Genomic DNA, 16,345 nt, shown 5'->3' on the forward strand with positions numbered 1-16,345 from the left:
ACTTCTCTCTTTTACAAAAAAATTCTCATATTCCTTAGAATAATTTTTAAACTTAAGGAAGAAAAGATTCAATACTTTAATATCATAGGTTTTTCATACTCTTGTAAGCAAACATAATAAGAGTATTTATTGGTCCCAAATAGTTTTAGAAATGATCCCAAATAGCTTTAGAAAGGGAGCAAGTACCTTCGAGAAGCCGAAGGCGATGACGAACGGGTGACGACATCGGAGACCGCAACGAGTGGGAAGGTGGAGGTGGAGTTGAAGCTGCTGCGTCAGGAGGCGATGATACGGGTGCAATGCGACAGGAGGGCACACCCGGCGGCGAGGCTGATGGTGGCGCTGAGGGAGCTGGAGCTGGAGGTGTACTACGCCAACGTGATGGTGGTGAAGGGGATGATTGATACAGTAGGCCACCGTGAAGATGGGGAGCAGCTCACTACCGCTATTTGCCCGAGTCGCATAGCCTTCTCCACATCTTTACTTTCGGTAACTACTCGTCTACATTTTGGTGCAGCGTCTGCTCGGGTTGTACTCGAGAGTTTCCTAAGGTGTGTACATTGTGAACCGAATCAAGAAAATACTTTTCATAAAATACATTAATACATTCTTAAATTACCTCTAGAGATGCTAAGAAACTTTTGTTGTTGCTTCTCCAAGTGAACTGAATAAAAAAAACACCTTTGTAGAGTCTCTATCTTACCTTTCAAAATGAAAAAAAAAATTTAAAGGCACATTTTGATTCTCCCTTGTGTTTAATAATAACTTTAAATATCTTCTCCACTTAATAGATCTAAGATTGAGCTCCATCATATTCCTCCTCTTAGGCTCAAAGTAACCTCTAATAACATTAAGGATTCCATGTGTACCATATGAAGCATTGGCAAATGCTTTAGATCTAAATCATATTCTACTTCAGACAACCAAAACTTAAAACCATCAAAATACACCTGAAAAACATCACCTATTTATATAAACAAGCATTGAATAAATCCAACACAAACAAGCATTGAAGATCTTAGTTTTACTAACAAGATATTTCACAGGAAATACATTCATCTGATACCGCAACACGATAAATGTCAGAACAGATACTTGCACAACATACATACAGGCAGTGGCAGGTCTAACGAGGAAGACAACATCTTATTTGGCCAACACATCGTCCTCTCAGCAATTTAAATATGCTCACCAGCTCACCTACCTATCAATAACCAAACCCCATAATTTCACTAATGCAGTGTCTCGTTGTTACATAAGATCCATTATAACATTCATTAATATTCAACCTCACCTCACAATAAGAGTTTGGATCATCTATATTCAGGATGATCGGCTGATGAGTCCCAGGTTAAAGAAAAAAAAAAAAAAGGCCTAAACTCATAGTAAGAGACATCAAAGCATTGCAGCATATAAATGAAACCCAATATAATAAAAAACATACATCTATTCTCGGTAATAAACTTGACAAGAAAATGACAGCTATATAATGCTTGAACGGCTTGAAAAACTTCATCACATTTGACATGTAAGCCAAAAACTTATGTACTAATACTGGTAAGGGGGGAAATATCACCATCTTGCCTTACGTGACTTCTGAGTTCTGAAATAGACATCCATTTCGGTCAAACGGGCTTCTTTGACGACCCATACATTCACCGGGATTAGCAAATGATGATGCTACACCAGAAGTAACTCTGCAATGGCGATGCTGACATATTGTCACAGTCAATCAGACATATCTTCCTCCCCACTGAACTGATCTATATCTTCTGTTCTCTGAAATTTATGCTGCCTTTCAAGGTCATCATCCATTGAGGAACGTCCTCGCTTTATGTTCCTGACATCCAGTTTTTCCTATAGTACATTTTCAGAATTATTAGGATGATTTCAAAATATAATGTAACTGCACTAAGATAAAGATTTCTGAAATAACAGATGCACCATTAGTATCATGCAAGCATTAGTCCATAACAAACACATGTTACCTATATCGTCCCGTGCAGAACTGCAAAGATTTGAAACAACGAATTTCTACCAATAAGAGAATATCTCTATACAAGAAACAAAAGATGACAGTTTCAAAGTTTCAAGGTTTCTTAACAATATGTAATTGTTACTCTGCATATAGAGAACACATGTTAGATTCAACAGACTTGAGTAAGAGCTATATTTAACATTCAAGAGGATTTAAATCTATATCCACCCATACACTTAATCATCTTGGGTTTAGTATGCACTCAGAATTCCTAAGAGGTTCAAAGAACTAAATCATTAAGTAAATATTCTAACATACAGACAATATTTAAACATCATATCTATATAATCATGAAATTGCATGCCCAAATATCAATTAAGACATTAAGTTCAATGAACTTACAGAAACAATAAATGTATCAAGTATCCAAAATCAAGAGGGTAGGTTTCCAAAATTTCAAAGAAGACTATTTTAATGTATTCAGATTTCAGAATCACTTGGTAACAATCAAAGAACTAATAGAAAGAAAAGACCTTTGTGTACTCAGATCAGTAAAATGAAAACTTGATTTGCCTATCAGTAGGAACCTCATGTCTGCCTAGATATTTAAACTGTGATTGCTATAGATAATAGTATCCTATATAAAGTTAGATTTTCTCAATATTACCAAGAAAATTTCAGTGTTATTTTCCTTGCCAATATATAAAAGTTGTGTTCTCGAGTAAATCCGCCCATTTGGCCCAGGAATAGATGTTCTTTTATCTTTTTCTGGTCAGTGTGAAGATCAGTAAGAGCAGGAAGATGGGTAACTTGATAGTGAAAATGTTTTGGGATGCTCTTAATTTCCATTCAGGAGAGCTTGAAGAAGGCCAGGAATAAGAAGAATAGCCCAAACTGGAGACTAGGACAACAAAGGCCACTGCAATGCCTTTCTCCAATAGAGAGGCAGTGTGCAGGGTGCCTACAACAATATATTAGATTCAACTAAGCATAATTATTCCAAAATGTAAAACAATTTATATATGTAGACCTTATCTATGAATACAAGAATGCAAATAGAGATGAAGCTATGCCTGTCAAGAAAACATAGATGGACATCTGCAAGTATATGCATAGGCACCTGGTTGCACATACTATTCTTAGCCACTAGTAAGGCATCGTAAGATAAATAACTGCTCTCAACATACATATATATATATATATATGTATATATATATGTATGTATATATATATGTATGTATATATATATGTATGTATATATATATATATATACATATATATATTTATATACATATATATATTTATATACATACATATATATATATATACATACATATATATATATACATACATATATATATATATATACATATATATACATATATATATTCATATACATATATATACATATATATATTCATATACATATATATATACATACATACATACATATATATATATATATGTCTATATATATATATATATATAATCTCAATATACATACATAAATAAACACATACTTCCACACACGCACACACACGCACACACATATGTTGCATGAACAGAATTTAAACACAACTGTAAAAGTAACACAGTTATACGAATGTTTGTGGCTTATGAGAACATCTCATGCATCTTATATTACATTATGAACATGAGAAACCATGACAACATGTGTGAGCATGCGAACATCTATACACTTCATCTAATATGTGATGTATGAACGGATAAATCATATCCACTTCTTATTTTAACGGTAAATAAATATGTACTCTTAATACTAAACACATGGTGATATTATCTGAATGTTCCTGTAATGCACCATGTTATGTTTATATGCTCCCTGAAGTTAAAGCCTTAAAGGTAACAACACTTGGATCACAACATACTCAAACAATATGCAGCAACAGGACTATTTAATGTTACCAACAAAAGCAAGGTGAACACCAGCTAACAAACAATCAAACAGTCTGATGGCTAGATATTTCATCTGTGTGTAAGTTTATTACTAGAAAGCACAGCCATAACTTATGAAGCTATTGAATCTAGAAAGTGACTGATTCCTAGGAAATTGCAGTGTAGAACATAATTAAAAAACATGATCTATGGAGCATTGTAGCAGGAATTCAGAACTGAAATTTTCTATACATTATTTCTAGATGCTTCCCCATATTCGTTTGGTTCTCCATATGTAGTAGTTGATTTCTTCCTCACAGTCACCCTTGATGGCACTGGAAACTGCTCGATCTCATCACCAGACCTTCCCTCTTTTGCCTTCTTCTTTTGTAAAACAAGCTTTGTAGGCAAGGGCTGCATAGTATGAAGTATTATGCATCAAACGATTGTTACATCCTCTAACTCAAAATTGACTAAGATAACTATACCAAGTAGCGGGCATCTTTTTCTCCAAAAGTTACGAAGTACGTTGTTGGATCATCAGCATCATCACCTCTTACCTGCAACATACAGAAGGAATTTGTTTAGGAAAATATGATTTTCTTTTTTTTGCCCTTAAATGGTCATGAAACAAATTTTTCTATAATGCAATCTTGGATCTGTAGCCTGTACAACAAATGAAGAGTATTAATCATAGGAGAGGAACAAATTTGAAACATACATCCCAGTGATATTCTCTAACCCAGGAGTATGATGTATCTTCATTTTCAGATTTTAAGTCCTTGTACAACTGCCAATGGTAATGAACAATGTCAGAGTGATGCTACAACTTATAAACAGTTTATTGAAGGAATATTTAATGCAATTCAACAATTTCTAGAAAACAAGTAAAACTAAATTATTGCAACATAACTGGTAAGCCATTCACCCTAACAATGCAGAGCGTCACAAATGAACTGGCAAGGTAACAAACAATATTATATACCTCATCCGGTTGAGGAACCATGTACGCAAGAAACTTCTCAGGATTCATTGGATCTGAGCCATTGGCTATGAAGCTCTTCATTATAGCCTACAAAATAAAAAAGACCAAAAATGTAGGCTAATGTAAAATTAAGATTTAAAAAAAAATTATATGCTGCAAGCCAGTTTAACAAATACATTGTAATAATTGTCACCCACAAGTTAACACCAACAATTAATGATATTCATAGACACTGATGTATAGAATAATCTGACACAAGATCACTTCACACGATTATTACTCTAGGACCACAGCATACAAAAAACAATAACAATTTTGTTTCAGATTGAGGTTAAAACATTTTATATTAGAGAACTTATAATGACTAAAGTTCAAGATGAAATAGAAGTTAAAGGAGAAATTTGTTCTACAAAAGGGTTTCTTTCACATATTTGACATGATAAAATTATGAAGAATAGAATCCAGCATCCAAAACTAGCCAGCAATAGCGCATACAATGTTACGATATCACCACTTGAAAAAGAAAGTTTCAAGACCAGGATCATATCAATAGTTGCATGTTCTAATTGTCAAAAGCTGAGGCTCATGGGTGGCACATTTGATCATGCCTCCTCATCCTGACTACAACATACTATGTCAGTGTGAAGCAGGCACCACACAAGGAATCTTACCTGCTTATGCTGTCACAGCCCAGAAAAACCACATGCGTCCCACCCAACTCTCAGCAAAGAAACAAAAAGAAAAAGAAAAAAATTCTCAAGCCTTGTTCTTTGAAGTTAGGTATGGTCTTGACATATGTACAAGACAGCCCACACCAGATGTTGGATAACTTGGGTGTATGACAAACACATGCCCATAAATTAACTTGGGTGTATAACAAATACTTTTTTACATCCAAAACTGGTCAAACAATTGACATTCAGAAAATTCCCTTTTCAATACAGCCAAAAGTTAAACTTCAAAAATCAACCAGAATATCACAAATAACTGAAGCTGCCAAATATTTTAATACGGCCATCAGCCAAAACCAAAGGCAGACTGAAATTCAATCAATCCTGCTGATTAACTAAAACATTTATTATACAACCATTCAACTTTCTAAATCCTCCATATATGGCCTTGGATCTTATTTCAGTCTTTGTGTGGTTCTTCAGTTGGTAGCCTAGCAGCTCTCATTCAACAGAGGGGAGATTACAGCATAAAACTGAAGATCAACTGATACAACCTACCAGGTTGTTTTTAATCAATAACCATGATTCTGTCAGTCTAAAACAAAATTTATATGCTAAAAATAGATTCCCCAATTAATAAAAAGACTAATTTACTTTAAAAAAATATTGAGCTCACTCATACATCTAAAAACAACAAACAACCAGAGAATAGAAAGCATATTGATAGCATCTGAACTTGCATGCAAGTTCATACTAGAGAACATATGAAAAAAATTCACCTGAGACTCGAGCTCATCACGGATAGACCTGTCTAGCTTGTTATATTGTTCTGAATCAGCAGTTGGATCTCCATCAAAATTTACCATAACAAATTGGTCTTCGCACCTGGCATGGTGAGCGAGTCCACTCAGTTATGACTAATATTAATTTTTTTGCAGACATCAATTAGATAAATAGAAATGATAACAAAATAGTCCAAAATTAGATTGATCAAAATGTTTAATCTAACATATTCTTCAAGAGAAGTTAAATTATAGATTACATGTGAATCAATTAAAAAAGCAAAACTAATTCCCAAGGTGAAAAAGGATTTCGATGATAGAAAAACAATCAACGCTATCCATTTGTCAAAATTGTATAATAAATCTAATTTTGCATCAGTTAAGCAGACACCGTGCAACCCACATATTGTCCTGTGAAAAATCATGCTTCAGTTGCTCAAGTTTTAATTTGTAATCACTAATGAAGACCTTCAACATACTGGTGGAAGTCCAATATAACTTTTGGATTTTCTTCTTCCAAGAATATAACAAGGAACCCAATAACAGTTATCACTACTGAATATTCATGCATCTCATGCATGATCATGCTAATGAAAAAAAGTGTATAATACAATTAGCTGCTCAGATGAAGAGAGATTCATAAATAACTATGGCCATTATGACTGGTAGTGAGACTGAAATAAGTAGCTGGCATAAATGAAAAGTACAAACCGGTCAAAATCTGGTAACAAAGGCAAAATATCCACAGCTTCTAATTCAGGCTTCGTTTGATGGACAGGGGGCAGTTTGGCTGCCCTGAAAGATTCTTCGATGGTTTGTATTTGTCTATCCCTGACATAATAAAGAAGGGATCAAACAGAAACATAAGGCAGTGCTCCTGATCCCAGTAAAGGGCATCATAAAAAATATGTAAATTGACTTAACATTTAACATGTCAATATACCTATTGTTAAGATTCTCCAAGAAAAGATTTCGACCTTCTTTTGATTCTCGTATTTCTTTTGCTTGTTTCTCAGTAAGAGACTGCAATTCCAGATCAATTAGCATGTTTGTGTACTAAGCTACTGGCAGTAAAAATAAACCCTAAAATATCACACTGTAGTATGTTCTGTACCATTTTTGCAGCTTCCATGCTGATGGGAGAAATGTATTGAGTCTTAACCAACCATGAAACACCTTTATCTGTAGGTCGCTCTTTCCTTCTTATACCTCCTTGCTTGATAGGAGTTACTACCTCGTCGTCAAGCAGTAACTCTTCATCTTCGGGAGAAAGGGCAGTACGAACAGCGGAAGGACTAGAGAAGCATATAAACACGTTATCTGAGACACTAAAGACATTCATTATGGTATAGAAAAATCAAGTGCAAAGCTCTAAAATCTCACTTGTATACACTCATATCAAGTAGGTCAAGAGGTACCCCAAGATCTTGTTCAACATAGAGTTTAGGCTTGTGCATTTTCTCTAAGGATGTGATTGTATATTTGGTATATCTGCCAACAGAGAGACATAATTCTCATGTATTAAAATTTGAATAAAGTAAAAATCTCCACCAGTAAATTCCAAGGAGAAAAAACAGATAAAAATGATGGATAATGTTAGCAGTACAAATTTGGGTCATAAAACATCACATAAATAAATTGTTCAACAGTTGCAAAAAAAAACAATTCTCCAACAATGAACTCAACATAACAATATTCACATAGCATATTTCATTTTTTAACCACCTGCTACTGTCGGTGACCACTGTTCATATTTCCACAAGAAAAGGGTACTCGTGCATAATGCAACCAACAACTTAAGTTTCAAATTTAAGTACAAAACTAATCCCTGAATTTGAATATGCTGGATTAAAAGAAAAAAATTATGAGAGTCAAGCAAAAGCCATGAACTTCTTTTAAATTGTTAATCTTTTTTTATATCTATGTCTATATTAAGCCAAAATGAGAAATTTGAAAGAGCAAAATATGATACATACCGGTCTTTGTCCTTATGCATAGCTAATAACTTTGGTTGTGCGGTTGGATCTGGCAAGTCATTTCTAAACCTGGATTTAAAAAATGAATGAGTGACAAATAATGCAAGACATGACAAGGAAAGAAGGAGGCCTATTTGCAATTGTTAAAGTCATATTATAAATTGACATCAAAGAAAAGATGGAGCATCTGCAGGCAAGGAAGTATACATCTGTCAAGGCTTCTTCCCAAATAATGAATAAATAATTTATAGAGCAAAGTCAACAGATTTTACTTAGTTTTAACTAGAATTGATGCTGAGGATGAATATATCACCTTATCAATAAGTATAGTTAATCCTGACCAAGGTTCTACATATAATGCCAATACCGATGGCAGATATTGGTGGTCAAACAGACTGGAAAATACCTATTGGCACATATTGGCTCGACCAGCATTTGAAACCTTAATCCGAACACAAATCAACTTCTGACTGAACTAAATCAGGCCCTTACATAGTATTATTAAGCATGTCATTAACAAAATGATTCACCACAGGTAAAAGAAGTCCAAAAGATACAAGATAACATAAAGTTGTGTGTCGTAGTTGAGTGCTAAGGTTCAGTTGATGTCATCAAAGATGTCCAAACCAAACTTGGTATATACTCAAATGACCTAGTTCAAATGAAATTGATCCCAACTACCATGTAGGATATAAAATTGAGGCATAACTTGCAGTTATCATGGCTCAGCTTTTACTTTAAATAAAATTTATATAGACAAAAGGACATCTAAAATATCCCCAGGGGTTATTCCAGAATATACATGTCTGAACACGACTGTCTGCAATTCCAGCACCATGGCTGATTCAAGAAAACAGATCCAAAATTGTGTTGATGGGTCAATCATCTGTTACAGCGCAAACTGAGAGGTAATGCATGTAACAGATAACTTGTGCTGATCCTAGCTATCATATTTTTCAGTATGCAATCAACATTCTCTAAACAAGCAAATGTATAAACCAGAAGAACAATGTTCCAGTTATTAGAAAGATAATCTGAAAGAATTAGATCAAAATCAAATTATACAAAGGAGCAACCACAGCAAGAGTACTATAGTTTGCAAATGGAAAATAGTAGATTCTTGCTTGACAAATCTTTATCCATAATAGTACTTTCCATAACAAGTACGTGAGGAAAGAAAATCCTACTCACTTCATCTTGCAGATGAAAGTTGTAGGCTTTTTCAATCGGTTTTCGATCCTTTCCCCACTCAGGAATGGGGTTGTCCGGCGCTCTGCTATACGAGACCCAGTGATGGAGCCATGTGGCCTTGCGCTGCCTGACACCATCATCTGGGTCTTTTGCAGCACAGTGGCTTGTGATTGCTTCAGCAAAAGCTGCCTCTTCTCCTCCTGCTTCTGCTTCTCATACTCTCTCCTTTTCCTCAACCTCCTCTCCTCCTCAGTCTCCACCCTCATCGAGGTCCCATTGGGGCCTCCAGGTTGGACCGAAGCCCTTCCAGCGGGAGGTGCAGAAGGAGGCTTCTGCTGCTTGGGCGGGAGAGATAGCTTCTGCTGCCTCCCAGGGGGCAGGGCCTCTCTAGCGCCCTGATGACGTTGACCCACGTCTGGTGGCACCAACGGGGACTGGTTGGACGAAGGAGGGGGAGGGGGCGGGACTGACGGAGGGGGGATGGGGGGCGGCGGTGGGGGAGGGACGGAAGGGTTTGGCGGCGGGGAGGAAGGCGGAGGGGGCGGTGGGGGCGGCTGGGCCGGAAGGTTATAGTGAGGAGGGTACTGGGAAGAAGGATAAGACATCGACGGCTGCGGCTGCGGCTGCGGTGGGAGGTGGGGTGGAGGCGGGGGTGGTGGATAGGAGGCCGAAGGTGGCGGCGGTGGCGGTGCCTGATGAAGATGAGGGGCGTACGGATACTGCTGCTGCGGCCCGGGCGGCAGCGGCTGCTGCTGGCCGGCGGGGGGGTTAAAGGGGCCAGCGAAACCGTGGCGGGAGGCCGAGCCGGGCGGAATCCGGCCATAACCAGACACGGCGGAGGCGGCGGCGGGGCCGGAGCCAGGGTAGTTACGGTGCTGGGGGTAGGGCTGGAACTGCGGGTTCATAGGCGGCGGGAGGGTAGGGGGAGGCGGAAGAGCGCTCTGGTTCGGCGGGGGAGGCTGCGCTGCAGCAGGCGGCGGGGGAGGGTGGAAGGGCCTGAAGGAGGCCATTCCCGGCGACCTAGATACTTCGATCGACGCAGACGATGGCTTCTTGAAGCCGAGAATTAGGTTAAAGATGAAGAGATAGGGGAAGGGAAGGGAAGGGAAGGAACGAAGAGGAGGAACGAACTACTAAAAAGGAGGTAGAGACGGCGGCGGCGGTGGTGATGGAGAAGATGGGGCGGAGGGTGACGATGGCTGGTAGCAGAAGCGGGTGGAAGTCCGCAAAGTCTGTGATGTAGGAATCGCCGGAGGTGAAGGAAGGAGAAAGATGTGACCTCGAAAGGAAATCGATGCGGTGTCGTCGGATGGAATTGGATCGGGTGGGTTGTATCGGGTCGGGCGCTCGAGTTTAACTTCCAATTTGTTGATTCGATAATTAATTAATTTATTATTATTATCATTATTATTCTTTCTGCTGGTGTTATTATTTGGTGAAAATATTAAGTCTGTTTTTTTTTTGTTTTTGTTTTTGTTTTTGTTTTCATAGGAAGTGGGGCTGACTTTATTTTCAGAATTATTTACAAGTAAATTATTTTTGTTTGTTTTTCTAATACTAGGAATGCCTACTTATCTATTTCTTTTTCATTCTTTTTTTTTTACCATTATTATAGTGTTTTTGAATAATACGAGAAAATAAATACTGGGTATAAAAAACATTACCATATTTTCCTGGTACTATGTTATAATGATGTTATCCTAATATTGTATAAAAACATTATAGCATAGTATAAAAATTTCATTGCAGTGTTTTCTTGACATTAGTATAGTGTAACATGTTTACTCGATTCACCCTATGGATGGATCGATCCCTAAGAAAGAAAATAAGATGGATGATTGACTAAAAATTTTCTTCTTTCTCGTCGATTCACCCAAAATGTTCTAATAGAATCATATTTGACTGGCTCATACCAATCCAACGGGAGCTTAGAAAGATCCGAAACATTATTATCCCTAATTTGAAATCGATTGGATTCAACGGCTTATCCGTGAGATTACTTTTAGAATCTAAAAATTAAATCATACCCTAATTATATATTATCATACGTGGTTAACTACCTTTAGTATTTCGGTCCTTACACATTGAAAAATTGTATTGTAAAATATCTATGTTAATTTATCCTAGCATCATCGATTTTACCAACAAAAACATAAAGATAAAAGGTAAAAAAATAATTTTAATATTTCAATTAGTGGTGGCCTATGACGATGCTACTGAGTATCACAAGTAGTTATTGTGGATGAGAAGAGCGACTGCGAAAGGTGAGAGTCACTCGACAACTATGTCAACGTCGATACAGATGCAGAGCGACACTATTCGACATCTGCATCGATGGCCCCTTCATCGCTCGATAGCTACATCCACTCTGATACAAATGCAGAAAGGCGAAAGGGTAACTTGACAATTGTGACAATATCCATGTAAATACAAAGCAACCCTCACATCTCCTTACCGCTCTCCTCATCCACAAAATCATTCGCATCACTAATTGAAACATTAAAATTATCTTTTTATCCTTTAATTTTATATTTTCGTTGATAGAATCGATGATGCTATGATAAATAAAATTAGATGTTTCACTTTCATAACTACAAGATACTAATATAACTTTTTAAAATGTATAGATTGGGATGCTAACGTAACTAAATAAGTATGGAAAGTAAACTGTCCGCTGGGTTAGAGCAGTCGTAAATTCTTATTCTGAAGGTGGATTTAGAGCAGACGATGCTTTTGTGTGCAGTCAGTCTTTGAGCTCAGGCTTTGTTCGGTCAAAATCGAACTGGTATGAAGGATGCTGGATCTTTCCATACAAAACACCCGTCGGCACAGCTCATTCTCGAGATGATGATGATGATATATGATGGATGGACTATTGGCTTTTAATCGGGTGCCTGCTCGGAGGAGGCCGAAGCACTTTGCTAAGCTACAAATTAACCATTCTGTTGCTTCTTAGCTTTAAAATTGAGGAATCCAAAAAGTAAAAGTGTGATTTGTATGCTTGCTGCGATACAAACAAGTAAAAGTGTGGATGAAGAAAGGAGAAGCAATTAGTACTAGTGTTTACGGGATAAAAAGAATTACTAAATAAGAAACATGAGGAAGCAATCATTGGGAATTTAGTATTCTAGCTAGCTGGCTGGCTGGCTTCCAAAAGGCAACAAACACTGTCTCAGCCACCGGGTTGTTTTCCTTCTCAGTCCTTCGATTATTTACGATTTGCTTCTTAGTCTTGATTTGTATTAGCAATTATTTCATGCTTAATAGTTTGATTCCATTCTAGTCTTTTGAATTTTTGAAGCTTTTTTTCTATTATCTTATCTCTTTAGATAAAATAATTATAATTCATTAGATAAACAACCCATAAAAGATATGATAATACATATTTGAATGGATGTTATAATTAATATATTAAAAAAAAAAAGATATGATAATACATATTTCATGCTTAATAGGTTGGCAATACCAACCTAGCAATCAGATTCTGCTGGGTAAATCCTAAGCTTCATCTTGTTGTTCAAAACCCTGCACATCAGCTTGTTTTTGCTGCTGCCACTGATGAAGAGATGACTTCAAATGTCATGAGCTTACATACTTCTATTTCCGAGTACTAGAAGAAAAGATCTTATGACACTATCATAAGATCACACACAAAGGCTCAATCTTGTACATACAGATGAACAGGCAGGATAATAATTTGCATGCACAAACAAAAATAATATACATCAGAAAAACTAAACTCCAAGGAATACTTTCTTTATATACTAAGGAAGAAATGTATAGAGCTACCTGACATTTATACAGCTGGATAGTTCATGCTCCTCCATATCCTGAGACACAGCAGCAAGATGACCACCAAGAAAACCAAAAAAATCATGTAAGCGACAACCGACTGGTTCCTTGGTGCCTTTCGATTTGAAGGGTATGTCGGTATATTGCCACTGTCATTTGTCGACGTTCTTCTCGACCTGAGCACAGATTTGGATTTTTGGTACTTACTCGATGTCTCATCTGCATCTGAAACAAAAAGAAGGCATAGCCTGTGAATTGAACCAGAACACTACAAGAGGAGAGGATCAGTGTTGATCTTGTTTACCATGAATAGATAAGTCCTCAAGCTTGTCAAGAAAAGCAGGCAATCTACTCTCCTCACTTTCAGATATGCCATCATCCGCATGGTCTCTTGCCTGCAGACAGAAGTGTTTCATCTATTTGTTATTATGGTATAAATAAGCGAACCTAGTCGTATAGATAATGACAAAAGAATCCTCACCTCTGTTCTTCCAACTTTATCCTCAAAATTGCTTCTGATACTTGATTCACCATCAGAAATGGATCCAAATTGAAGCTCATTATGTCGAGTGAATTCACTTAATGTTTGAACCTCCTGCGTAGATAATTTATTTGCAGAATGCTGCACTTGCTGAGCCCTAATCTTAATTCCAGAATCCATAAGATCATCCCTATTTGTCACATTCTTCTCGGATATAGCTTCCTCCATGCTATAAAACAATTCCCGTTTTGCTTCTGCAGTTGATTCTTTGTCTCGATCATCATTCGTACTGCTCAATTCATCACTAGCACTACCAAATTGTACCTTCCTAATTGAACTTTGCAAACGAAGCCTTCTTCCTGCAGTACCCTGCTTCAATAATAAATTGTCTGAATTTGGTTGATACTGCTGTGCCTGACGACTCCTAATCTGGATTCCAGTCCCCTCAAGATCATCCCTACAATCAGATATAGGATTCTGGCTACCCAGTTCCTCCAAGCTGTTAAACAAATCTTGCAAGGATTCTGCACCATAGTCCACCGAATACACATCTGGCCCACTAATGTCATAAGGAAGCAGACTTGCATTTTCATATAGAGTACTCAACTGCATCGTTGCGCCAGGAGAAACAACAGAACCATCTATCTGCAAGGAATCAGTTGGCAGAAGAGATGACCCACAGCACCAATCACAAGTTTCCAAATCTGCAGCATGCTGAATTAAAAAAAGAAATTGCAATTAGAAACTTTACTCATAATTTTTTTCTAGTCACTGCTCAATTTACAACGCAGGCATCCTTACCTGCAGTAAACTCGGTTCAGTCTCAATATCACTACTTGAGTCACCATCCCTGTGTGATGCTGAGTCCCAGGGACTGTGTTCAGGTAAACTCTCAGCAAATGGTTCTTTTGGAATGATTGATGCACCAGAAGAACAATCATCTACACTGAGTATTGAATTTAAGATTGCATCCAGATCATCACCAACAGTACTATCAACCGGATATAATCCTATATGTAATTCCTCATTGATATCGCTAAGTAAAGGATAACTTGAGTGAGGCATAATTTGGGAACTGATATTAGGGACACCATGACCTATCTGTGCAAACTCCTGGTCGCAAAATTTGGCGAAAGCATCTTGCGGCGGATCAGCCTGCAGTTTGTGTAGTAGACCTGAGTGTGGAGAAGGTAAGATCAACAAAAGTGAACATTACAAATTCTCATTTTAACCGCACCTTTTCTCTTGCTTTCGCCTCTTCATCAGGTGAATCCAAATTGAAACAATTCATCTCTGGTTTCACAGAGACTCTAGTTGAACCATCAGTTTTACCAGTCAACCACATCTCAATATCGGCAGGTTGCTTTTGAACAGAATCAGGCATAGATTGTGGCTCTTCTTGCAAGTCCGACTCTGGAGAGTCATGATTCATCTGGGTTTCAATTTCTTCCGTCATATCTGCATCATGCTGGGTATCGCCAGGGGAGAACCCATTTACCTCCATCTCTTCGGCATTGGTGCTTGAAATCCTCTCTTCTGGCTTTTTAAATAAGCGATAAAGAACATAACCACCCTAAAATAAACAGTAAAATATACACACAAAAAAAAAAAAAAAAACACACCATCAGTATAGCAAGATCAACGACAACCAAAATTTTAAGAAAGCTTCACGCAAACAGACTATTAAAGTCCAAAGTAAAGCATAGGTCATGATGAAGAAGCGAAGAAAACACAATCATTTTTTTTTCACCGAACAATCAATTCTACTCCATTGCATGGCTACGAACCTATCATGGAAACTTAAGTAACAGTAGCACCTAGACTAAAAGATTGGGAGAATCCGAGCAGAAAGAATGACTGCAAAAGCAGAGCTGCAGACCTGATCGCCAGACTCGAACTCAAGCTCGGTAGTGCGGTACTCATGCATAATCCAGTTAGTCCGGACGCCATGGGGAGCTCGCCCCCGATGAAAGACCAGCGTCTTCTTCATGCCGATGATTGTACTCTTCGCCGCGGAAGACTTGGAACGTATGATCCGGTCCTTCCCCGTGGCCTTCCAGTAGCCGGCCTCAGTGGCCCGGTTAGACCTGTGACCATTGGGATACTTACGATCCTTGGGCGCAAAGAAGAACCACTCGGGATCGTTCGACCTAATTAGGGATTTTTCTGCGACCAAGATTAACTTTTTACGACAAAAGAAATTCCCATCAGAACCGAACAAAAACTAAGTGAAACGAGAAGCACCTGGAAGATCCCACGGCTCGCACTTGCAGACATCGATCTCGGGAATCACCTGCATCTCGGACTTGATCCGGCCAGTGATTTTTCGCTTGAGGTAGTGGTTGACGAGCTCCTCGTCCGTGGGGTGGAATCGGAACCCTAGGGGGAGCGAAGCCAGAGCAATTGCCGCCATCGCCCGCGATCTCCTCCAACTCCTGCTCCTCCGATGCTCTTAGCTAAAGATTACCACAGTTCCAAATGGAATTGAGAGCTTTATCGCGTCGAACGCAGCAAACCTGGAAACAATACTATCCTTCAGCTGTGTAACCGACCGCTTAGGGTTTGGGGGAAAAGAAATGTGAACTTTACCGAC

General features: G+C 38.0%; 2 protein-coding genes across 4 annotated transcripts; both read right to left on the reverse strand.

The window, feature by feature from the left end:
- Positions 1 to 1,391: 1,391 nt before the first annotated feature.
- Positions 1,392 to 10,808, reverse strand: LOC135606687 (protein PAF1 homolog). Its single transcript, XM_065097760.1, has 12 exons — positions 9,480 to 10,808; positions 8,289 to 8,357; positions 7,696 to 7,803; positions 7,427 to 7,607; positions 7,256 to 7,335; positions 7,024 to 7,143; positions 6,310 to 6,415; positions 4,860 to 4,946; positions 4,596 to 4,664; positions 4,363 to 4,434; positions 4,127 to 4,288; positions 1,392 to 1,857 (listed from the first exon to the last, which is right to left on the reverse strand). Exons 1-12 carry the CDS (start codon positions 10,487 to 10,489, stop codon positions 1,729 to 1,731), a joined length of 2,193 nt encoding a protein of 730 aa, XP_064953832.1. The 5' UTR covers positions 10,490 to 10,808; the 3' UTR covers positions 1,392 to 1,728.
- Positions 10,809 to 12,862: 2,054 nt separating this feature from the next.
- On the reverse strand, positions 12,863 to 16,345 carry LOC103977297 (uncharacterized). 3 transcript variants are annotated; one of them, XM_009392777.3, is made up of 8 exons: positions 15,997 to 16,345; positions 15,632 to 15,918; positions 14,990 to 15,325; positions 14,554 to 14,907; positions 13,753 to 14,466; positions 13,576 to 13,666; positions 13,269 to 13,496; positions 12,863 to 13,034 (listed from the first exon to the last, which is right to left on the reverse strand). In XM_009392777.3, exons 1-7 carry the CDS (start codon positions 16,163 to 16,165, stop codon positions 13,276 to 13,278), a joined length of 2,172 nt encoding a protein of 723 aa, XP_009391052.2. In that variant the 5' UTR covers positions 16,166 to 16,345; the 3' UTR covers positions 12,863 to 13,034; positions 13,269 to 13,275. The 3 variants fall into 3 exon arrangements, with proteins under 3 accessions (XP_009391052.2, XP_018679623.2, XP_009391051.2); XM_018824078.2 differs by lacking the exon at positions 12,863 to 13,034 and adding an exon at positions 13,047 to 13,142; XM_009392776.3 differs by lacking the exon at positions 12,863 to 13,034 and having other exon boundaries at positions 13,047 to 13,496.

This window comes from Musa acuminata, chromosome BXJ2-3, assembly GCF_036884655.1.
Source record: "Musa acuminata AAA Group cultivar baxijiao chromosome BXJ2-3, Cavendish_Baxijiao_AAA, whole genome shotgun sequence".
NCBI lineage: Eukaryota > Viridiplantae > Streptophyta > Magnoliopsida > Zingiberales > Musaceae > Musa > Musa acuminata.